The sequence below is a fragment of the Cryptomeria japonica genome, chromosome 3 (genome assembly GCF_030272615.1).
Source record: "Cryptomeria japonica chromosome 3, Sugi_1.0, whole genome shotgun sequence".
NCBI lineage: Eukaryota > Viridiplantae > Streptophyta > Pinopsida > Cupressales > Cupressaceae > Cryptomeria > Cryptomeria japonica.
The window spans coordinates 592,539,086-592,558,363 of record NC_081407.1 but is presented as its reverse complement, the minus strand read 5'-3'; the positions used below and the strand labels follow the sequence as shown (position 1 = coordinate 592,558,363).

General features: G+C 39.6%; 1 protein-coding gene across 3 annotated transcripts in view; it reads right to left on the bottom strand.

Annotated features, from left to right (window-relative positions):
• The window catches only part of LOC131078618 (uncharacterized), a 299,838-nt gene that overhangs the window by 57,341 nt on the left and 223,219 nt on the right, over window positions 1-19,278 (bottom strand). For all 3 annotated transcript variants that reach the window (XM_058016364.2, XM_058016365.2, XM_058016363.2), the window contains one exon: window positions 2,385-2,519. In XM_058016364.2, the coding sequence (XP_057872347.2) occupies window positions 2,385-2,519 (135 nt within the window). The remainder of the gene's footprint in view (window positions 1-2,384; window positions 2,520-19,278) is intronic.

The following is a 19,278-nucleotide window of genomic DNA, read 5'->3' as shown; positions in this document are numbered from 1 at the left end:
CGATAGAGAGAAATCATACTGTTGCATTAAACCAGGAATGAAAAGTATTGTTGTCCAATGTGAATTTCAAGCTTATACATTCACCACATGCTGTAATTGAAAGATGCCAATAAAATTATATTCAAGCCATGAAAAGCTTAAATCGTCACCTTACTAATCCATATGAATCAAATCCATTCCAAAATGCGTGCTAAGGTCCGTTGTTATATTTTCTAGATTCTTCAATACCTTGCAATTAGCAAATCACACAATGAATTACAAAATATTATGCATTTAGGTGGAGAGAACTTCTATGGCTCGGCTAAGAGTACAACACCCACAACATATACAAGTTAGCAACGACTACTTATAAAATGCAATTCCAATATGCTTCGGTTAGTGCAATGAATATGTGTTAATACTCTCCTATTGACTAAAATATTTCGAGTCGTTTTCGGCGTTTGCAATGTCCACATGAAGTTCTGGTGTTCGCAGGAATATTAGATGACAATCTTCACTACTACATAATATCACAACCTTCCCTATAAATTGCACCAATCCCATAATCTCCAATAATCGCACCAGAAAGATCAATGTGATCCTTCCAAGGCCATTTAGGCCAGATATCTCACTGACAAAAATGGTACTTAAGGTTTCAACCTTGAGAATGTAAGTTTGTTAAAAACTCACAAATCAATGCCATATGATATTATATTTTCTTCCTACTCAAATCCTCACTCAAAATCCATCATATAATATTCTCTCTTGTACAACGATTCTACCAGTTTTTTGTTACGTGACTTTTTAAATTAAATCTCAAAGTTGCCTATTTATTAATTATTTAATATTTCTGATAATTTGTATTTTAAGAAAAATATTAAAAAATTAATATTACTACTACCTTTTATCAATTTAACTGTGGAATAGGGGCCATTACAGTTTCCCACTCCTAAAATTTCTTGCTCACAAGCAATTGCAAATTAGGATGTTGAAGAATTTGCTTGCTCTCCCATGTAGCATCCTCGACCGATAAATCTTTCCACCTAATGAGGTATTCTTTGATAGCTTTGCTTCGCAATTTTTTCTCTGGCATATCCAAAATCTCATCTGAAACCAAAACTGGCTTACCTTCTTCATTAGGGTGGAAGCTCTACTAATACTATAATCTACTGTCACGGTGCCTTCATGAGGCATGATCCTTTCCTGCTGCTCTTAGGAAGCTTCAACTCATATGCTACCTCACCTACCCTCCTGATTGCCTTGTAAAGACCATAGAATCCGGGTTTAATTTCTTTGGACCATTTGCTTCAAAAATGACTATCTGTAAGGTTGAACGTAAAGGTCAACCAAATTCCCAATCTCAAAACTCCGCTATTTTGTGCTTGTCTACATATATCTTCTACTAGTTTTGAGCATGTTGTAAATTTTCCTTAAGAGATTTAAGGATATCCTGGCATTCCTGTATCCAATCCTTGGCCTTAGGGGCCCTACCATCACCAAAGACCATGTCCAATAATGAAACTGCATCGTAACCATACAAAGCTCTGAAAGGTGTCATTCCAATGGACATATGGTAGGTGGTATTGTAACAATATTCACCCAAATGTAGCCATCTAATCGATGATTTATGTTGTCCCACGACATACTTGCACAAATATTGCTCATATTTACATTGTCTTTTGGCAATTGAGTTAGTTTAATTGAATATATGTATCACATAGACATGCATATTGGACAAATGTAGTTGGATAAATGTCATGTGGAATGAAACTAATTTAGTATATAAAAGATAGTCTTTTTTCTTTAGAAGGCACAAGTAGACAAGTAACAGTGAGAACAATTCAATTGAAAGAGAAACTAGAACCATTTATTATTGAGCCTTAGCTATACCTTTCCATGTGCTTTAGGGCACATTGAAAATTCATAGAAGCCCCATGTGATTGGTCAGCCCATGTGAAGTTATAAATAATCTACTTTTCAAAGATTTGATTATAATCATATATCATTAACTATGGCAGATCTTACATAATGAGGTTATACTCCTCTTACAAAAACCTTCCAAAAGATGTTTTGAAGCATTGTCATCTCTCCTTTCCCTAGAGATGCAGTAGGGAACAACCATATATGAAGTGGATATATCAGACCTAAGTAGGATCACATATCATCTTATAGTATAACCAACTACAATAGTATGTTTCCATCTATACCTCTACAAGTTATAGACAATGGGTCAGATACACAAAACACTTGGCATCAAGTTTTTCTATTATAGAAACCAATAAGTAAGAAACATAGTCACTTTGCCATTACAAAAACATATTGCTATTGCAATGAAAAACAAGGATTGCACATGAAGGCATAGATTACTAACAAATACACATTCTAGTTAGAAAAACAAATCATACCTTCCACATTAGTAAAATTTCACCACCATCTCCCTCATTATCATTTTGTAAACTCCTAAACAAAATGTTTGGAGAAATGTCTATGTCCACTTTATCAATCGGATTCACCTTCTGGTGTAGTTGTAGCAACAAACACTGCAACAGACAAAGTATATCAATATAGTGAGTTAGAAATGATAAATTGTTCATGTTTTTTCTGGGATTTGACTAAAATAGACATTTACAAAGGGCAAACTTATTACATTTTGAAATTAAAAAATTGATTAAATGTGATTCAAAGCCTATAGGTTGAAAACTATTTAAATCTAGACACACGAGAAGAAAACACAAATATAGAATAAAGAGAAAGGAAAGTAAAGAAGGCAATCATAAACCACTAGATAATAAATCAAATCAAATATTGAGTGCATGGCGTGAACATCCCTTCTAATTGGCAAACTATCTGTTGTGCTCGCACACACACCCCTGCTTCGGGGACCCCCATTTTTGGTCTACGTATGCCCGATGAATGAGAGAAAGTTGAAAGTATCTCAGGCCAGGTTTTAGGTGTTCGAAGGGCAACCAAAGTGAAGTCGCCTTCCCTTCTGCATTCGCCAGTAAAACCCCAAGCCTCTCAACCAAGAGAAAAATGCCGAACTTTCTAGTTCACAATATTGTAAAGATAGTCGAACTTTGTGTAAAGTACATGGCTTTCTAAAACACGCCGAACTCTCTCAAGCAAAAGAAAAAATCGAATCAGAAGGTTTGTTTGTTGAGGAGCATTACATGAAGCTCGAAATCGCAAATTCGGCCCCAAATGACCAAAACTAATAAAGGATTCACAATCAGGTATTACGGCTTCATAGCCCAAAAATGAAAAGAGTCTAATTCGCCCAAATGTCCCAAGTTTGCTGTGAAAGCCGAAAAAGACTTAAGTTGCACAATTCGCCTTCAAAGGGCTGAAACTTAGGAAAAAGAAATCGCGAATTCCCTCTCATTTGCCTGAAAATCTCAATTAGTCGATATGCAAATTCAAGTGGCAAACTTTCAATTTGTGTGATATGGCAAAAAATTTCCAAGTCATGCAACCACGTCATTTAGGCCGAAAATCTCCAAATTCACGCAATCAGCTTCAAAAAGCCGAAAATCGTTCAATGCAAAATTGCGCCATCTTGACCCATATAAGCCGAAAAGGGAGAGAAAGGCCAAAGTCGCGCAAAGTAGTGTTTTGGGCCAAAAATGATAAAAGGGAAATCAAAGGTGCGCAATATTGGCTCATAGGCCGAAGATCATTCAAAACCTTCAGTCGCCCAATATCATCAAAAAGCCGAAATTCATAAAGGGCAAGTAAGAACCCGAGGTCGCCTGCAAAACCTTAAGTCGTGCGATTTTGGGCGATCTCAATCCAAAATCGCGCATTTCCCTATAAAAACGAAACTCGCCATTCGTCTCAGTTGGTCGAAGTTTTAAAACTCAAGGCAGGTTTCACATTTCGGCCAAAAGGCCCGAAATTCATGAAGTGCATTTTAACTTTAAGTTAGAAATCACGCAAAAAGGCCTAAATGGCCGAAAAAGACACAAGTCACGCAATTCATCCAAATAACACGAATTTCGCTTAAGGGGGGCATTTTAAGTCGGGAAGTAAAATCACATATTTTGCTATAGGGCCCGATTTATGTTTTGAAAAGGGGCGTATAAAGGGGAGATAGCAAAGAATGGGCGGTTCATTTAAAATGAGCTTTCAAAATGCCAAATCGCACATTTTTATTAAAAGGCCCCGAATTTCATAAAGTAAAAGGGAGGTTTAAGACAAAGTTGCCCGTTCTAGGCAAAGTGGCCGAAATTATAGCTTAGCAGGGGGGCATTTTTAAAATTCGATGATTTTATTAAAATTGCAAAACAAAAATCGTGAATTTCATCAAGCACGAGGGGCGTTAAAATAAAATAAAGTGTCAAGTGAATCTTGCATATAACCCTATTTGCCCGAAATTTCAAGAGGGAGAGCATTTCAACAAAAAGCGAATCTCTCCAAGTCATCCAAAATGTCCGAAATTCAAGGGGAGATTTTAAGTAAACATCTTTCGTCTTTGTTCTTTGTCAAGACAAAGCCCGACATCGCATAAAATTTGATATTTGTTAAATTAATGTATTTAATTTTTCAAAATGATTATTAAAAGTGAAATCGATTGCTTGCGAGATCCACTTAACACAAGATCAAAGCCAAGCGCTGGAAGCTGGAGAAGAAGATGCAAGAGCACGAGATCAGAACAAAGCATAGTTGAAAAACTCGGACTCGCCACGGACTCGGCAAACCAAAAATTTGGACTCGGACTCGGACTCGTGAAAGACTCGTGAAAGACTCGGCAAGGACTCGGCAAAAAAAAAAACCGTAGTTTTACAAAAAAACATAAAGAAATTAATGCATTTAGAGAACATAAGAGCCATAATTGAAACATTACACATGTCACATACTCATAGTTTCAAACTTTCAACTCTAAAATGTATAATACCAAGATTTCTTCAATGCTAATTATGCTTTTATATGGAGCCTAATCAGACTCGGAGGTTAAATTTTCCCTACTTCCATCGGCGCAATTTCCCCCCATATTTTTCGACGGGGGTTTCGGGGCAATGCCCCCAAGTTGGGGTCAAGGGGCATCGCCAAAAGATCCTAAAATTTGACTAAGTCTGGAAAATTGAAGAATCCTCCAAAAACTAGATTTTGCATTATAACTCCTGGAGGTTCGAAACCACTCTCAAACATCCTGACAGTATATATGGAATATAACTTAAAGTCTGGAATGTCATCTTGATCTTCAAATGCCCTGAAATTTGGCTAAGTCTGGAATGTCTTCCTGATCCTGAAATCTGACTAAGTCTGGAAAATTGAAGAATCCTCCAAAAACTAGATTTTGCATTATAACTCCTGGAGGTCCGAAACCACTCTCAAACATCCTGACAGTATATATGGAATATAACTTAAAGTATAAGAAAGAAGAAAGATAAAAGGAAATGTCACTTATACTTAAATGTTATATTCCATATATGAATCCTGACGGAGAGACCTAATTTTTTCACATGTTAAACTCAATTTTAAAGCTTGCATGACATTTTCTCTGGGTCGCACGAGTCCATCTGAAAGACTCGCGAGTCCATGCAAAAGACTCGCGCGAGTCCTTGCAAAAGACTCGCGAGTCTTTCAGATGGACTCGCTAGGACTCGCCTCGGCGAGTCCTGGCGAGTCGACTCGTGGCTCCCATGGACTCGCGAGTCCGTGGCGAGTCCGTGGCGAGTCCACGAGTTTTAAAACTATGGAACAAAGCATTGGGAAGCGTGTCATTGGACGACAAGTTGAAGTCCACCACCGAGACCAAAGACCGAAGAACATTCAGAATGCAACAAGTATGCATTCTTGAGAAATACACTGCTGGAAGAAATTCCAGAAAATCAGTTTAAGAACTGAATACTTTATTGTACATGACTGCCTGTGTGCCCCACCTAATGAATTTAAAGTAAAGGGACACAAGTTGGTTATCTCTAGCTACTTAATTGACCAAATTGATGTTAAATAATGGTCGGTAGCTGAGAAGAGTGGTTGGGTGGATGATTGAGAATTGAGTAGGCATGGGTTAAAGATGCCATGCTTCTAGAAGACAGATTGCAACCTTTGGATGCAGTCAATCCTGGCCTCTAATTCAAATTGTAAATTCTATAAAAGGCAGGATGCCTCTCTTTTTAAAGGGTTAGATTTTTTAGGTTTAGATAGTTAGATTCTGGTTAGAATTTAGTGGTTAGGAGTAGCATAGAAATGTTGCTGAAATTCTTGTAATAGGTAGCTAGAATCAATATAATGGGCATTGATTTGGTGTTTATCATCTTGGTTTTAGTCCGTTTGTATGGTTTCTTTCAGCAATTTAGATATATCTTTTGGTATGCAGGTATTTGATGGATGCAGGCTCATACCATTGAGGATATGTTGATTGTGTATCCTTGTGTATGATTAGCTTGAGCCTTTAATTGTGTTTAGTTCAATTGCAAGTGTCTGTTTGAGCTGCACCAAAATTGGGTGTTTGGGCATGCACCTGCCGTCTGAAAATCTTCCAAGACCCCTTGAAGATTGCACCGTTCCTGCGAGGTTGTGAATTGTTCTAGCCAAGCAAGGATTGGTTATGTTGAATCTGTCTACCCACACACCAACCTTGTTAATTTTAGGTCTCCTATCCCTCCTCTTTTGCTTTTATTTCACAGCTTGAGAATCGCAACATCGTAGGATGCAAACTAGTTTGTTGCAAAACGTAGGCCCGCTTGTGTTTCGAGCAAAACACATCAGTCACTGAGTTATCCTGCAGTCAAGAACTGACATTTGGAACCTTGAGGTTGTCCCCTTTGATCGATTAAAAACAGCATTAGGGCTTCCTTATACAAGAGAGGATAGGATACTCGGCGACATCATTCTATTCTGCCTTGGCCGGAGAGAGTCGTAGCAATGCGACTTTAGACACGCCAACACTATCATTTTAAATATTTATTTAAAAATGCTCACTTTTAAAGAAAGGAAAATGAAACCACATGAATATAAGATTTTTGGATTAATTGCATGAATTTTTATTTTGGTTTTTTATATATGGTTCATTAATAACTTGCTTCTCAATGAAGTTTCTATAATATATGTCTAATTCAAACAAGTCCTAGAGAAATAATATAACATGCCTTAAAGAATACTAACAACAAGATTATTTCTTAATTAGATTTAAAATCATACCCTGTAAATAAGTCCTAGTATAGAAAATGCCACTCTAGAAAGTTTGTGAATATGATGATTGGTAGTGATCCTCATGATTTTATGAAGAGAGAAAATTACGTACCTTCTAAAACCATATTCATTATAAGTTGTCAATGGTCCACACTGTGTCATCTTTCCAAGTTGGCGTGGGTGAGAATTTTCAACTATTTTGGCACCAAGGCAAGGGTTTTTGTAATGTCCCCTTTTGGGAGGACACTAAATCTTGCCCAATATAATTGTAGAATTATTGCAGGTTATGTATTTTCAGTCTGCTGTGGTAATTTGGACAGATTCAATTCGATGTTGTTTCCCTCTTTAAATGCACAGGTCTGTTGTTTATATCAATCTGATCTGCTGCCTATACTCAAATATATATGTGTGTGTGTGTATGAGAATCCTTTCTATTCCATCAGGTCTGATTCTCTGGTTATTGATTTACTGTTTCCTCTTCTTTTCCTTCAATGCCTGATTTATTATTGTTTGCAGATTTGTATTTGTGTTCTGATCTCTCTGATAATAGTTCATATCATTCTTCCATATATTGTTATAATTCTGATTTAGGTCTGCTACTAATCTGCTTTTAATGCTTCAGATATTTTGTTCTATTCAATGGATCCTTCCTTCTCAAATGAAAACTTATCCATTTTATATTCTCCAATGTGAGGGAGGGTCACACCTCTTCTTAATGGTCACAACCTTTCACAATTACCACCCTTCAAAAGGGTCACAACCTTTCATCATTGCTGCCCCTTTGAAAGAGTCACTTCCTTATCTTCTTCCCATTAATGCTTCCTTAATTGCTTTGCTCCCTTCTTTCTTCCTTTTTGCCATCTTTTCCCCCTAATGAAGTTCTCTTTTCTCCCATTTATATCTCATGTTCGAGTGAGTCACACCTTTTCATTTCATGCCTTTGACCATTCAATTAAACTTATCTAAATTTTAATTATATTAATTTTTATTTTTGTTCTTTTGTATTTTAATTTATTATTATTTATTAAAAAATCCTATTTCAACAAGGGGACATTACATTTTTGGCGGTTTTGTGTTAATGTCTTCATGGGCCCAAAGGTGTTTTGTCCCCCACATTCCTACATGGGGGTGGGAAGTGGGGCCAAGATCTACAACCAATGTGGTTTCAAAAGAAAACAAGGGTTTCCAAGTTGGCAGCAACTGCACAAGAGATTTTAGTGGGAACCTAAGAGTTTCTCAATCCCATCAAAAGGAAAATGGCCACAAACAGAAGACAGGTCATTCCCACCCAACATTATCCTACATCTTTTAATTATTCTCTTTTGTGCTGAAAAACATTTTAATTGTCATTCCAAAACAAACCATAAAAGCCAAACAAGACAAAACCCTTTTTCAAAAAAAGCCACGGATGCCAAACAGAGGTAAACCCAATGAAAGAAAACAGTGAAAATAACAAAGGTTTGGTGGAATTGGGTGAAGTAAATGAAGATATTGCAGAAACTGGCTTAAAAAATCTAGCAGATCAGACCAAGTTACCAAGTTCAAAAGCAAATATTGTAGAAATGGGCTCCAAAATATAGTAGATCATAGGTGTTGATGTTGGAAAAGTATACTCTTTGTTCGATCAACATAGAATAGAATGCTAAGTGTCCTATCCTCTCTTGAATAAGCAAATCCCTAATGTTGTTCAGACTTATCAAAGGGGATAACGTCAAGGTTCCAACTGTCAGGTCTTGACTGCTCAGGATAACTCAGCGGTTTGATGTGTTTTGCTGCTAAACACGAGGGGACTTACAAATGTTGCAAGCTGGCCTGCATCTAGGGATGCCTTGCTTCTCAAACTAGGGAAATAAATAACAAAAGAGATAGGGTTTAGGAATTCTAAGGACAATGATAGCAACAGTTGGTGTTGTAGGTAGACAAATTTCACATAAATTAGTTCATGCTTGGCCAAAGATATACTCACAACCCCACAAGAATAGTGCAAGCTTCAAGGGAATAAGGGACTTTCAGACTATATATATTCATCCAAACACCCAATTCTGGCACAGCCAGAGACAAACACCCACAGTTGAACTAAGAACAATATAGGGTTTAGACTAACCATGCACGGAGACCTACAATCAACAAGCCTCCAATTATATGAACCTAAAATCACATCAAATACCCTCACACTTCACTATTAAATCATTGAACATTAACTAACTAGATGAAGAGAAACCATACAAACAGATTAGGACACATGACTAAACACCATACTTCAATGCTTCATTCATTTGTTCTAATTGCCATCACAACAGTTTCTATCCAACAACGTCTACTCTATTCTACTTCTACTCCTAATCTAAGTGCTAACCTACTAACCCCTTACAATGAGAGAGACATTGGCCGTTTCTAGATTTTACATTCTGAATCAATGGCCAAGATTGAAACCATCCAATGGCTCTGATCTGCCTTCTAGAAGCTTTGACAACTTTCTAGTTAATAAATTCAACCACCTCCAACTACCTCTTCAGCTACCTGGAACTGTTCTCCATCAATTTTGTAAAAGGACATGACTTCACTAGGCTCAAGGCATAAAAAGGGTAATCCTGGTAGCTAGGAAATAACTAACCTATGTCCCCCTTTGTTTTGAATTACATTAATGGGGCCCACAGGTAGTCATTTTACAAAAAAGCAACTGTTTTGCAAACAAATCAATTTTCTGTTGCTTCTACTTCTTCACTTCTGTTTTTGCATGTCCTCTAGCATTCTATGTTCATAATTTTGATCTTGTGCGCTACATCTCCCTCTTCTAGCTTGATCATGATCATATCTTCAATCTATGCTTTAGGTTTCCCCTTGATTCCTTCTAGCAGCATTGATCTACAAAAAAGCAAGTTTAATTTGAATCAATTTTGACAGGCCATTCAATTAATTAGTCAATATTATTAACCATGTGGTTCCAAGTTATTAAAATTACAAACGGGAACCTATGAAGTATAATGTTCTATCACACTTATACACACTTCCCACTTAACCTAGATCATAAGACTTCACCAATTTATACGTATTAGGGAATATGGGTCATTATCATTGCACTTGTGACAACTCTGGCTGTTTAGGAGGGATCTGGGATATAGGTGGTCCTGGATGAAGTACCAACTGATTGGTAGATTGCTGAGGTTGATATGCCAGTTGCAGAATTGGATTCATAACAGGCGTTTGGTGAGCCAAAGCCTGGCTGATTTCTTGAACTTGATTGGGCATAGCAGGAGGTCCTAATTGCACCAATGGTCCAGCGATGTTTTGGCCTAGTCCCTTAATGATTTCCATAGCCTTGGCATAGGCTTCAATTAATGTGGTCGGTGCGGGGTGTGACTGTCGGACAAACATAGCTGTTAGGTAGTCCAGAGCTGAATAGTAGATTTCCCTTGCCGAAGCGTCACTTACCACATACGGATCTTGCAATCAGGTAAAGGCTTTATGGAACCTGTTATTGAAGGAACTGATAGGCTCATGTCCTTGTCTCTTAACTTCTACAAATTGCCTGTATAGCTCTGTCGAGGTTATAGGGATGCCATACTTTCCCGTGAAAGCTGCTTTTAGCTTCTCCCAAGAGTCAATAGAGGATACTGGCAAATGGATAAACCAATAAAATGCATCTTCCCCTAAGGAATAAGGGAAAAGTCTACATGCAACATCTGCATACTCAATCTGTCTATTACGTAATGCATCTTCGAATATCTTGATATGTTCTTCTGCTGTTCTGTTCGGATCATTTGCATGAAAAATGGAAAAAAACCTATCCAGGCTCGTAGGCATGTCATGATAAGTTGGGAAAGGATGGGCGATGGATTGTCTACCAACCAAGTGGCATCATTTGGAGCGGGTGGATTGTGCGCCATCTGTGGCTGATTTGCTTGAGTTTGATTAGGAACCAGGGTTGTAACTGCTGGAACTGCAAAAACTGAACTTGCTGGAACAGCAAACTGCTGATTTGCAAAGCTGGACTCACTGGGATCTGCAGTTCGGCGATAACTCTTGCGTCTGTAGAACTGAAATCCAACAAATCTTTCCCGCTCTGGGCTTGACCTTAGGACTCTTTCGAATCTCTCCAGAGAGAAGGATCCAATTCGTTCCAGCGTGAGTTGTTTTCATGTCAAATCTGTTGGTGCGGTGCGGGAGCTAGATTAGCCTCCTCTTGATCTCTCTGATTCTGTGCGTCGATGCGATCAGCAATATCCTGTTCTTCTTCAAGGATCATGCACATTCGGGACCAATCTGGATAGCTTCTTTTTACTGACCAAGCCAAGCTATATAATTCAATAATAAGGCTTTCTTGCTCGTCGCTGAAATCCAAATCTGGCTGTATTACTAGTTGAGGGTCTCTTTCTGGCTGAGGAGGATTAATGGGTAGGCACATTATTCACCATATTAGTGGACCCGAAAGAGAACTGTCGGATTTCCTTAAGAACTTGCTTGCAAAGGGCAGCAATCCGTTGTCTTTCTAGACTTTCCCTGATCACAACCTCTATTTGCGAACCCTTTTCTTCTTCTTGATTGATAGTGCGACTTATTCGTCTGAAAAGAGGATGATCTGCTTCTGATTTCCAAGCCAGGGATCGTAACTGATCTGCAATATACGACTAGTTCAGTCCCTGATCAGGCTGTTCAAGGGGAAGGTTGAGCGGGAATTCATGCAGCAATACCATACTGCATCATGAGCCGCCCTCCTAGTGTCGTTTCTGCTGCGCGAGGAAGAGGGTAAAAAGCTATAAGGTTACTCTTTACAAATGCAGGCTGATGTGATCTTCATTTAGTAGTTTAAACATTCATTAGGCCCTCCTTCTAGCGCCAATTCTATTGACGGGTTTGAAATCGCACTGCTGCAAACTCCATACGGCCAACGCAGAGTAGAATAACCAGTTGAGTATCCTATCCTCTCTTGAGATAAGGAAGTCCCTAATGCTATTTTTTGTATTTGATCAGAGGGGACAACCTCAAGGTTTCTTTTGTTAGGTCTTGACTGCGGGATTCTCAGTGGTTTGATGTGTTTATGCTGGAAACACAAGGGGGACTTACGTTGAGATAGGCAATTGATAAATAAGTTCCATGGGATCTTTATGGTCTTTTTATCAAATGATTTCGGTTGAGTTGATACTGTTTTTTAATGGGACTACGGATTCTCTTTGATAAAAAAGGGGAAAAAGGAGGGAAGGATAGGGAGAGAGAGATACACAAAATGTAAATTCTAACTAAGATAGCAAATTCAGTCAAGCAAACAGACACCTCCAAGAAACTAGATTAAATGTCACTAGCTACTTAAGCACAATGTTTGCATAAATCTAGTGCAATCTTCAAAGGAAAACAGGATTTTCATGTTATCAACCACGACATCAGAACTTTTACATTCATAGTGAGTACTCAATAACCGAACTAAGCATAAGGGGTTCAGATTAACCATGCAGAGAGAAAGGCAATCAGCCGTTCCCCAATGGTATGAACTGTGAGGATTTTATCAAATGCTTGCTTGAAAATGCTATGTAAAGGAAATAAACATAACTAAAAGATTTTTAAATTAAGTGAAGGAGACCATGCACTCACAAGGAAACTTGAAAACAGTCAATCTTTTGCATTAATTCCTGTAAAATTTCGCCTGAGCTTTTGCAATAATCCAAGAACTTCTTACAAAATGAGGGAAAACCAGTCCCTTAAATAGACTTCAAAAATGATGAATGGCCTAGATTTAATCTAAACAAGTGGTCCAGATTCATCCATAAAGCATGGCTGCCCATACCTATAAATGGGATGCAAATATCAACAACCACCCCAAAATGGGCAATAACTACCCAAAAAGGGATAATTAAATCAATTTGAAATAATCCAAAAAGGTGTACCAATAAAGTTTTACATTTTGTTGACTAGAAGTCAAATGTCACCTTTTGGTGCAAAAAGGCACTTTTAAGATTTAGAGGGAAAAAAACACTTTTGAGAAATTACTTTCTCTATTTTAGTGTCACACTCCTTTTCTAGAAATTGACCTTCGCCATGCAAATATTCCCACCATAAATCGCGACCTGCCGCCCGTTCCTCACGAATGTATTCCTAGAACCTGATGCATAACTGGAAAAGCAGACTGAACGAAGGCATGGGAGAATGGCGAATTTTGTATTGCATGCCTTCGAGATACTAGTCCACGTCCTTTAAACCGTCCTTCCAGCTGGAGCAATTACGCTCAAAGCATAATATGTCTGAATGGAACTGACCAGCAAAACTCAAGTCCTTAGCCGAATATGTAATCCTATTCGTTCCCAAACTTTCTACCCAGTCCGGCTGGATTGCATCATCTGGCAAGTTATTTATCCATCCCGAAACCATTGATCGGAGGATTGTCTTACCTAGTTCTTGCATGTTTCCCATAATCACTTCACATGCGTCACTCTCTTTGTCAATAATTTCTTTGGTGTCGTTCTTCATGGTGATAGTCCAGTACCATTCATTAAGAGTACTGATGCTATGAGGATCTAGGATGGTGGACAATGTAGGAATCTGCGCGTGTGTCCAGAAAAGAGCTCTCATGAGGGGAAGGGTAGTGGCAACCATTTCGTGCATGTGGAGGGATTCCCTCTTTACCTCTAATAACTTGACTAGAGTGAGCTCTCGATGGCGGGCCATCTCTTTTACTTCCTTAAGGATTTGCTCTCCCCTTTTCTTGATGTCTTGTATACATTCCCTGACGGCCCTTGCGGCGTCCAGTACTCCTTCAAATTCTGTTGTGGTCCTTTGTGCCAATGCGGTCAAGGGAATATGGGATTCGGAGGCATTGCGTAGTGGCCTTAGGAGCTGATCGATGTATCCCTCGGCTTGCTCAGCACGAGCCCGATACATGTCTTTTTCAGCTGTTATCTCTTCGAGCTGCCTGAGTATATTCTGCACTGAATCCTTAAATTCTTCTTTTTCTTGCTCTTTAGTGGCTCGTCCGATGGGGACAATTGTGATGCTGTAATCTGCAAGTGTAATCTGATCTGCTGGCTTGTCTACGGGCGGTGTGGCAATGTGAAGAGTGCAGTTCCTTTGCTCGTCTTTGGTCACTCTAGAATATGCCTTAGGCTTTTTCTTCCCCTTAGCTTTTGCTTGGTCTATGTGCGAGAAGATATCCTCTAGATCAATAGGTGGTTTGGTGGCAGCCTTGCGCTGGGCTCTGACAATCAACCATTCTTGAGGAACTGTTTGGGCTGATAATAAGGTTAAGTTTGCATTTTGTTCTTTGACGTTCTTAGCCAACTCACCACAGATTCGCAGCTGCTCTGCTACCGGAGGAGTGAAAGAGGTGCGAAGTTCTTTGCTTGCAGCTGAATTTTCTCCTATTTCACTGAACAACTGTCTGGCATCTTCATGTGATGGTTGTTCCTCAGTCCTTTCGAGCTCATGAGTCTCATCTATCCTTTGCTCTCCTTCGACGGTGGAGTCATCTTTGGCTGTATTGTGGAGTAGCAACTCGTGGCGGCTCTGTTGAGTAGGTTCATGCACTTTGACCCCCTAGGTGGATGGAATCTCTCCTTCTATTTGGTTGCCCAGTTTGGTCGATTCGAGGGCTCTTAGCTCAGCTTCCAACATGTCAGGCGCGGGAGGATCATCAGTTCCAAATGCATCAATGTCACTTTGAGAAGGCGGAGCAGGTATATAATCTAATTCCACTACATCGTCGGACAAACTGGGGTCCTTTGATGATGACGTGACCTCTGGTCTCTTTATAGGAATCTTCTCCCTTCTTGTTCTTTTGGACGTCTGAGTCCCTCTGCAAGCCTTAGCCTTCTTTCTTTTCTCTGGTTTCTCAGTTTCTTCCCGGGGTGCCCTAGATGTTCCCTCATCTTCGGAGGACTGAGAATCAAGGCTACCCATTAGGTGGTAGGTGAATTGGACTCCTCCATGTATTAGCCTCTCAATCTGCTGATGTAACCATTGATCTGTGTACCTTGCTAGGGCTGCCATGACTGCCTCGAAATCAGTGATTGGGTCCTGGGACCAATCAACGCCTAGCAAGAGATGCCTTACTGCTTCAAATTCTCGGACCTGGAGGCAATTCCCTGAATCTGTGAGCTGATCTGGGACCCAACGGTGTTCAAAGAGTCACATTTGCTGCACACTCAGTCTAGAATATTCCCGCCTCCTGACCTCGTAGTCATCAGAGCAATTCTTCCAATAGTCTTCAACTGATTCCTTTGCTCTGTACCGCCTACCATAGGCTCTCTTCGCCAGATTATCATGATTGAAATATTTTCTTGGAAAATGGTCTTGTAGGCCATAAGAGGCCAACTCTGCAAGGGATTCCTCTGCTAGGGTAGGGGTCTTTAGGTGGACATCATGGTTGCCTATGATCATGGGGAAGGTGAATCCAGCCTGCTTACTTTCTCTGAGTAAGATGCCGGTCGGACGTGACTGCCTTGCAACCTCCATAAGAATTACTTTGTCGGTTGGGTACCGTGGAAGCCGGAGAGGAGCACCATCAAAGCCTGCTATTCGGATGTAGGAGAACCTTGGGAACTGAATGAACCAGGCTCCATACCTCTGTACTAGAATAGTAGCTTGCTCTGAGAGCCTTATATGTAATCCTCCCTGCATTAGCCTGACCAGGCGCATTGTGAAGGCGTCATTGACGTGCTCATATTGGCCAACTACATAAGCTGGGCTGTTCTTTTCCCTCTAAGCTATATCTTGGTAATGCAGCTATGGGTAACAATCATAGACCTTTACCTGACCAGGCCCATTCCCGATTTCACCTTTCATCATCAAACCTGGCAGCGGCTGGTTCTTGGCGAACATGTAGACCAAATAAGAGGTCATAGTGAAGTATTTCTTCGTTTCAAGCTCAATCAGCTGAGTGTGGATGTTGTCGCTTATGATCTGGGTCTAGTCAAACTTAGACTTCCTAGCGAAGACTTGCTCTGTGAAATAGAACATCCACTCTTCAAAGTACTTGGATTTAGGGAGTCCCATAACTCGGCTGAGTAATGTGACCATATCCCCATGTTCATTATGAAAATCACTTCTAGGGGTCTTTTTCACAATTTTGGCACTTGGAGGCCTTTTCTCTTTGTACCACTCTTCCTTGACCAGTGCTTTGCATCGGGCTGGATTCATATCATATGCCCCTTGTGCTTCATCTATAGTTGTGGCTGTGGGATTGTTTGGAAAGGGAATGTCAAATGCATCACCAATGGCCTCAGGAGTGAAGTTGGCGATGGTCATGTTCTCAAGGAGCACCAGTCTGGAATTCGGCTGATAATGTCGAGCAGCCTCTACCACTAGCTCATAGTTCTGTACTGCTAGAGGAAATCCCGCTGCTTGGGTGATGCCACTTTCCACCATCTGTCTAGGCTTGCCATATGCGTTAGGTGAGAAGACCCGATTCCTGAAGTCTTGAATGTCAATATGGCCAAGGTCGATATCACCGACATTGTCCCAGACGCTCTGCACTTTTTACTCCTTCAATCCTCCTCTCTGATATTGATACTTCATCCTTTCAACCTTGCGCGGGATATCTGATTTGGATGCTCGCGATGTCTCGGCTGCAGCGGGCACAACCGGACACAGATTACGAGGCGATACGAAATAAGTAAGGTGGGTTAGATAGAAAATACCCCAGCATTCAAAGGTTAACTCAAAATTTAGATTGGACATGGAGCGACATTGTTGGTTGAAAATTTTGTACACTTGGGGAAATATACAAAATTGTGGTTTCAACCACAGCACACGAATAAAAACTCTCCTAATTAAGGGAAGGCTCCCCCTATCTAACTACAACTTGGAAAATAAAATGGGATGGGACAGCAATCTTTCTTCTTTTTTCAAGAAAGACAATATCCTTTTCTCTTCACAGAAAAGGATAGCGATTGAATATGAACAACAGTAACTACTTTCAAGTGAAATGAGAGAAAGGAAATGAAGTTTCCTGAAAGCGCAAAAACTTCCATCACTTCCTTCGGGACGGGACAGCAATATCAAGCTCAAAGACTTGACTATTGGAAGTCCTATCTACCCTTTGCTATACTAAATTTTACAACGAATAAAAGACAACAGCTCAAAGACTGGAATAATTTATTCTTTTAACACAAAGACAAGAACTAATGCAAGCTCAAAGACTTGCTGCTATTTCTTATCAAACAATAATTTTTCCTCAAGAATAGACGCAAGCTCAAAGACTTGCTGCTCCTTCTAGAGATTTCCTATTTTAATTAATCTTCTCTACTTGCAGCTCAAAGAATTCAAATCAGATTGGACTAAGCTCCTTTAGAAACACTTGGCATAGAAGAAATAAAAGATTCAAACTCAAACATGTAGCTCAAAAACTCAAAACTTGAGTAATCCTTCTTTATTATTCTTCAAAAACTTTCAATCCACATACATAAGCTCAAAGACTTCTTGCTGTAAATTTGGCAGAGTTTTTGCTTGCTTTCCAAAAGATATATTTACAATGGACCTCTCAAGTATTTATAGAAGAGGAGCCTTGAGAAAAAGGTGGGAGGATCCTAACTAACTTGAGAGATTCTCTCAACCACCAAGACTCATTCAATAAATAACTGAGACTTCATTAATTAACTAAGAGTTACTCCAACTAACTAATACTTATTCCAACTACAGTCCTAATCGGACACAACTTGTAGTTGCCTTACATGTAATTACAAAAGTACAAGTAATGTGTAACTTGTATTTTACAAAAATTACTTTTACATGTAACTTGTCAAAACGAAATTACAACTAAAGATTACAAAAGAGGGAAAATTCAACTAAGTGTTGAAAAACACTTAAGTTGCCTTTTGTGAAGACACGAATCCTTGAAATTTTTTGATGCTCACTTGTAGTTCCTCGGGATTCGGTTCATGGGTGTTCTTAGCAACAACCATAGTCTTCACAATAGTGTCGTGACAGCAGAGGAGCGCAGAATTGTCTTTATCCAGGATAGACTGGATCTCATGCAAAAAGGCTTGGTGTTTCATCAATGCTTGAATTGAAGCTGCCGAGAATTGTTCGCTCCTCCATTCATTATGAATCCTCATTTGTAAATCAGCAAGAACTTCTTCTTCTGGAATCAACTCTCCATCTTCATTTACTATATTGCAAGAGGCCCTTTCACAATGTGAGACAATACCTCGATAGACTTCATCCCGGAATCTCCTTGCATCACTGATCTCCTCAATGAGGGATTTAAGAACAAGGGTTTTGTTTTCCATGAGTTCCCCAAATTCCAAGTACATGACCTTGGAAGAGATGATGGCATGCTCCTGCAAAATACTCAGCTGTTGTTGGGGCATGGTACGCCAGATTGCCAGACTTTTCTCAACACTTTCCAAATTCTTTTTGAAAGTGTTAGAAGTCTGATCCAGTTTTTCCTCAATAGTTTCCAACTTAGACATTATTTGAAAAATGTCTTTTACCACTTGAATACATTGATCATGAAGCTGATCAACCCAGGAATCCAGTGCTTGTACTTTCTGAGCAGCCCTTTCCACTCCACGAATCGATTCTTGGGAACCAGAAGAACCTATGGAGTTACTCCCTTCAGCAGCAGGTTTTGTGATTTTATGAATGGCTGCCATGAGCTGTCGGTTTTCTTCTTCTAGCTTGTCTTTCTTTGCAAGAAGATCGTCACACCTTTGCACTAGTGAAGCAACAGAAAACTGAGCATCATGTTTAATGACCTCATGTGTTTGCTTGCCCAATTCTACCCTTGTAACCTTATAATCAGCAGCTGACATTTCATCAAGTGGTTTATCTGCAATAGGTTCCACAATTTCAGCTACTTTCATCTTGTTGCTATCAACAGTTACCCTAGAGATAGTCTTTGCCTTCTTAGCAACTTTTGATCTAGACTGTTTGAGTTGCTGGTAGTCAAAGGCATCAGGTGAGATCTCCTGCTTCTTTCTTTTCGGGGTGAAAGAACTAAGCCATGGAGGTAAAGTCATCAACTCACTTTCAGTAGCAGCCGTAGGCAAAGGAGAAACAGTTTCTGTTTGAATTACCGTGGTCACCCTGGGAGGAATATCTGTTTGAATAGCAACCACGGTTTGCTCAGTTACCAATGGGCATGAAGATTGCCTCATAAATTCTTCAAAACCAGAAGTGGAAGTATCAATTTCTGATAACTGAATGCAAGTGGGATTATCTTCAGGAACTTCCAAC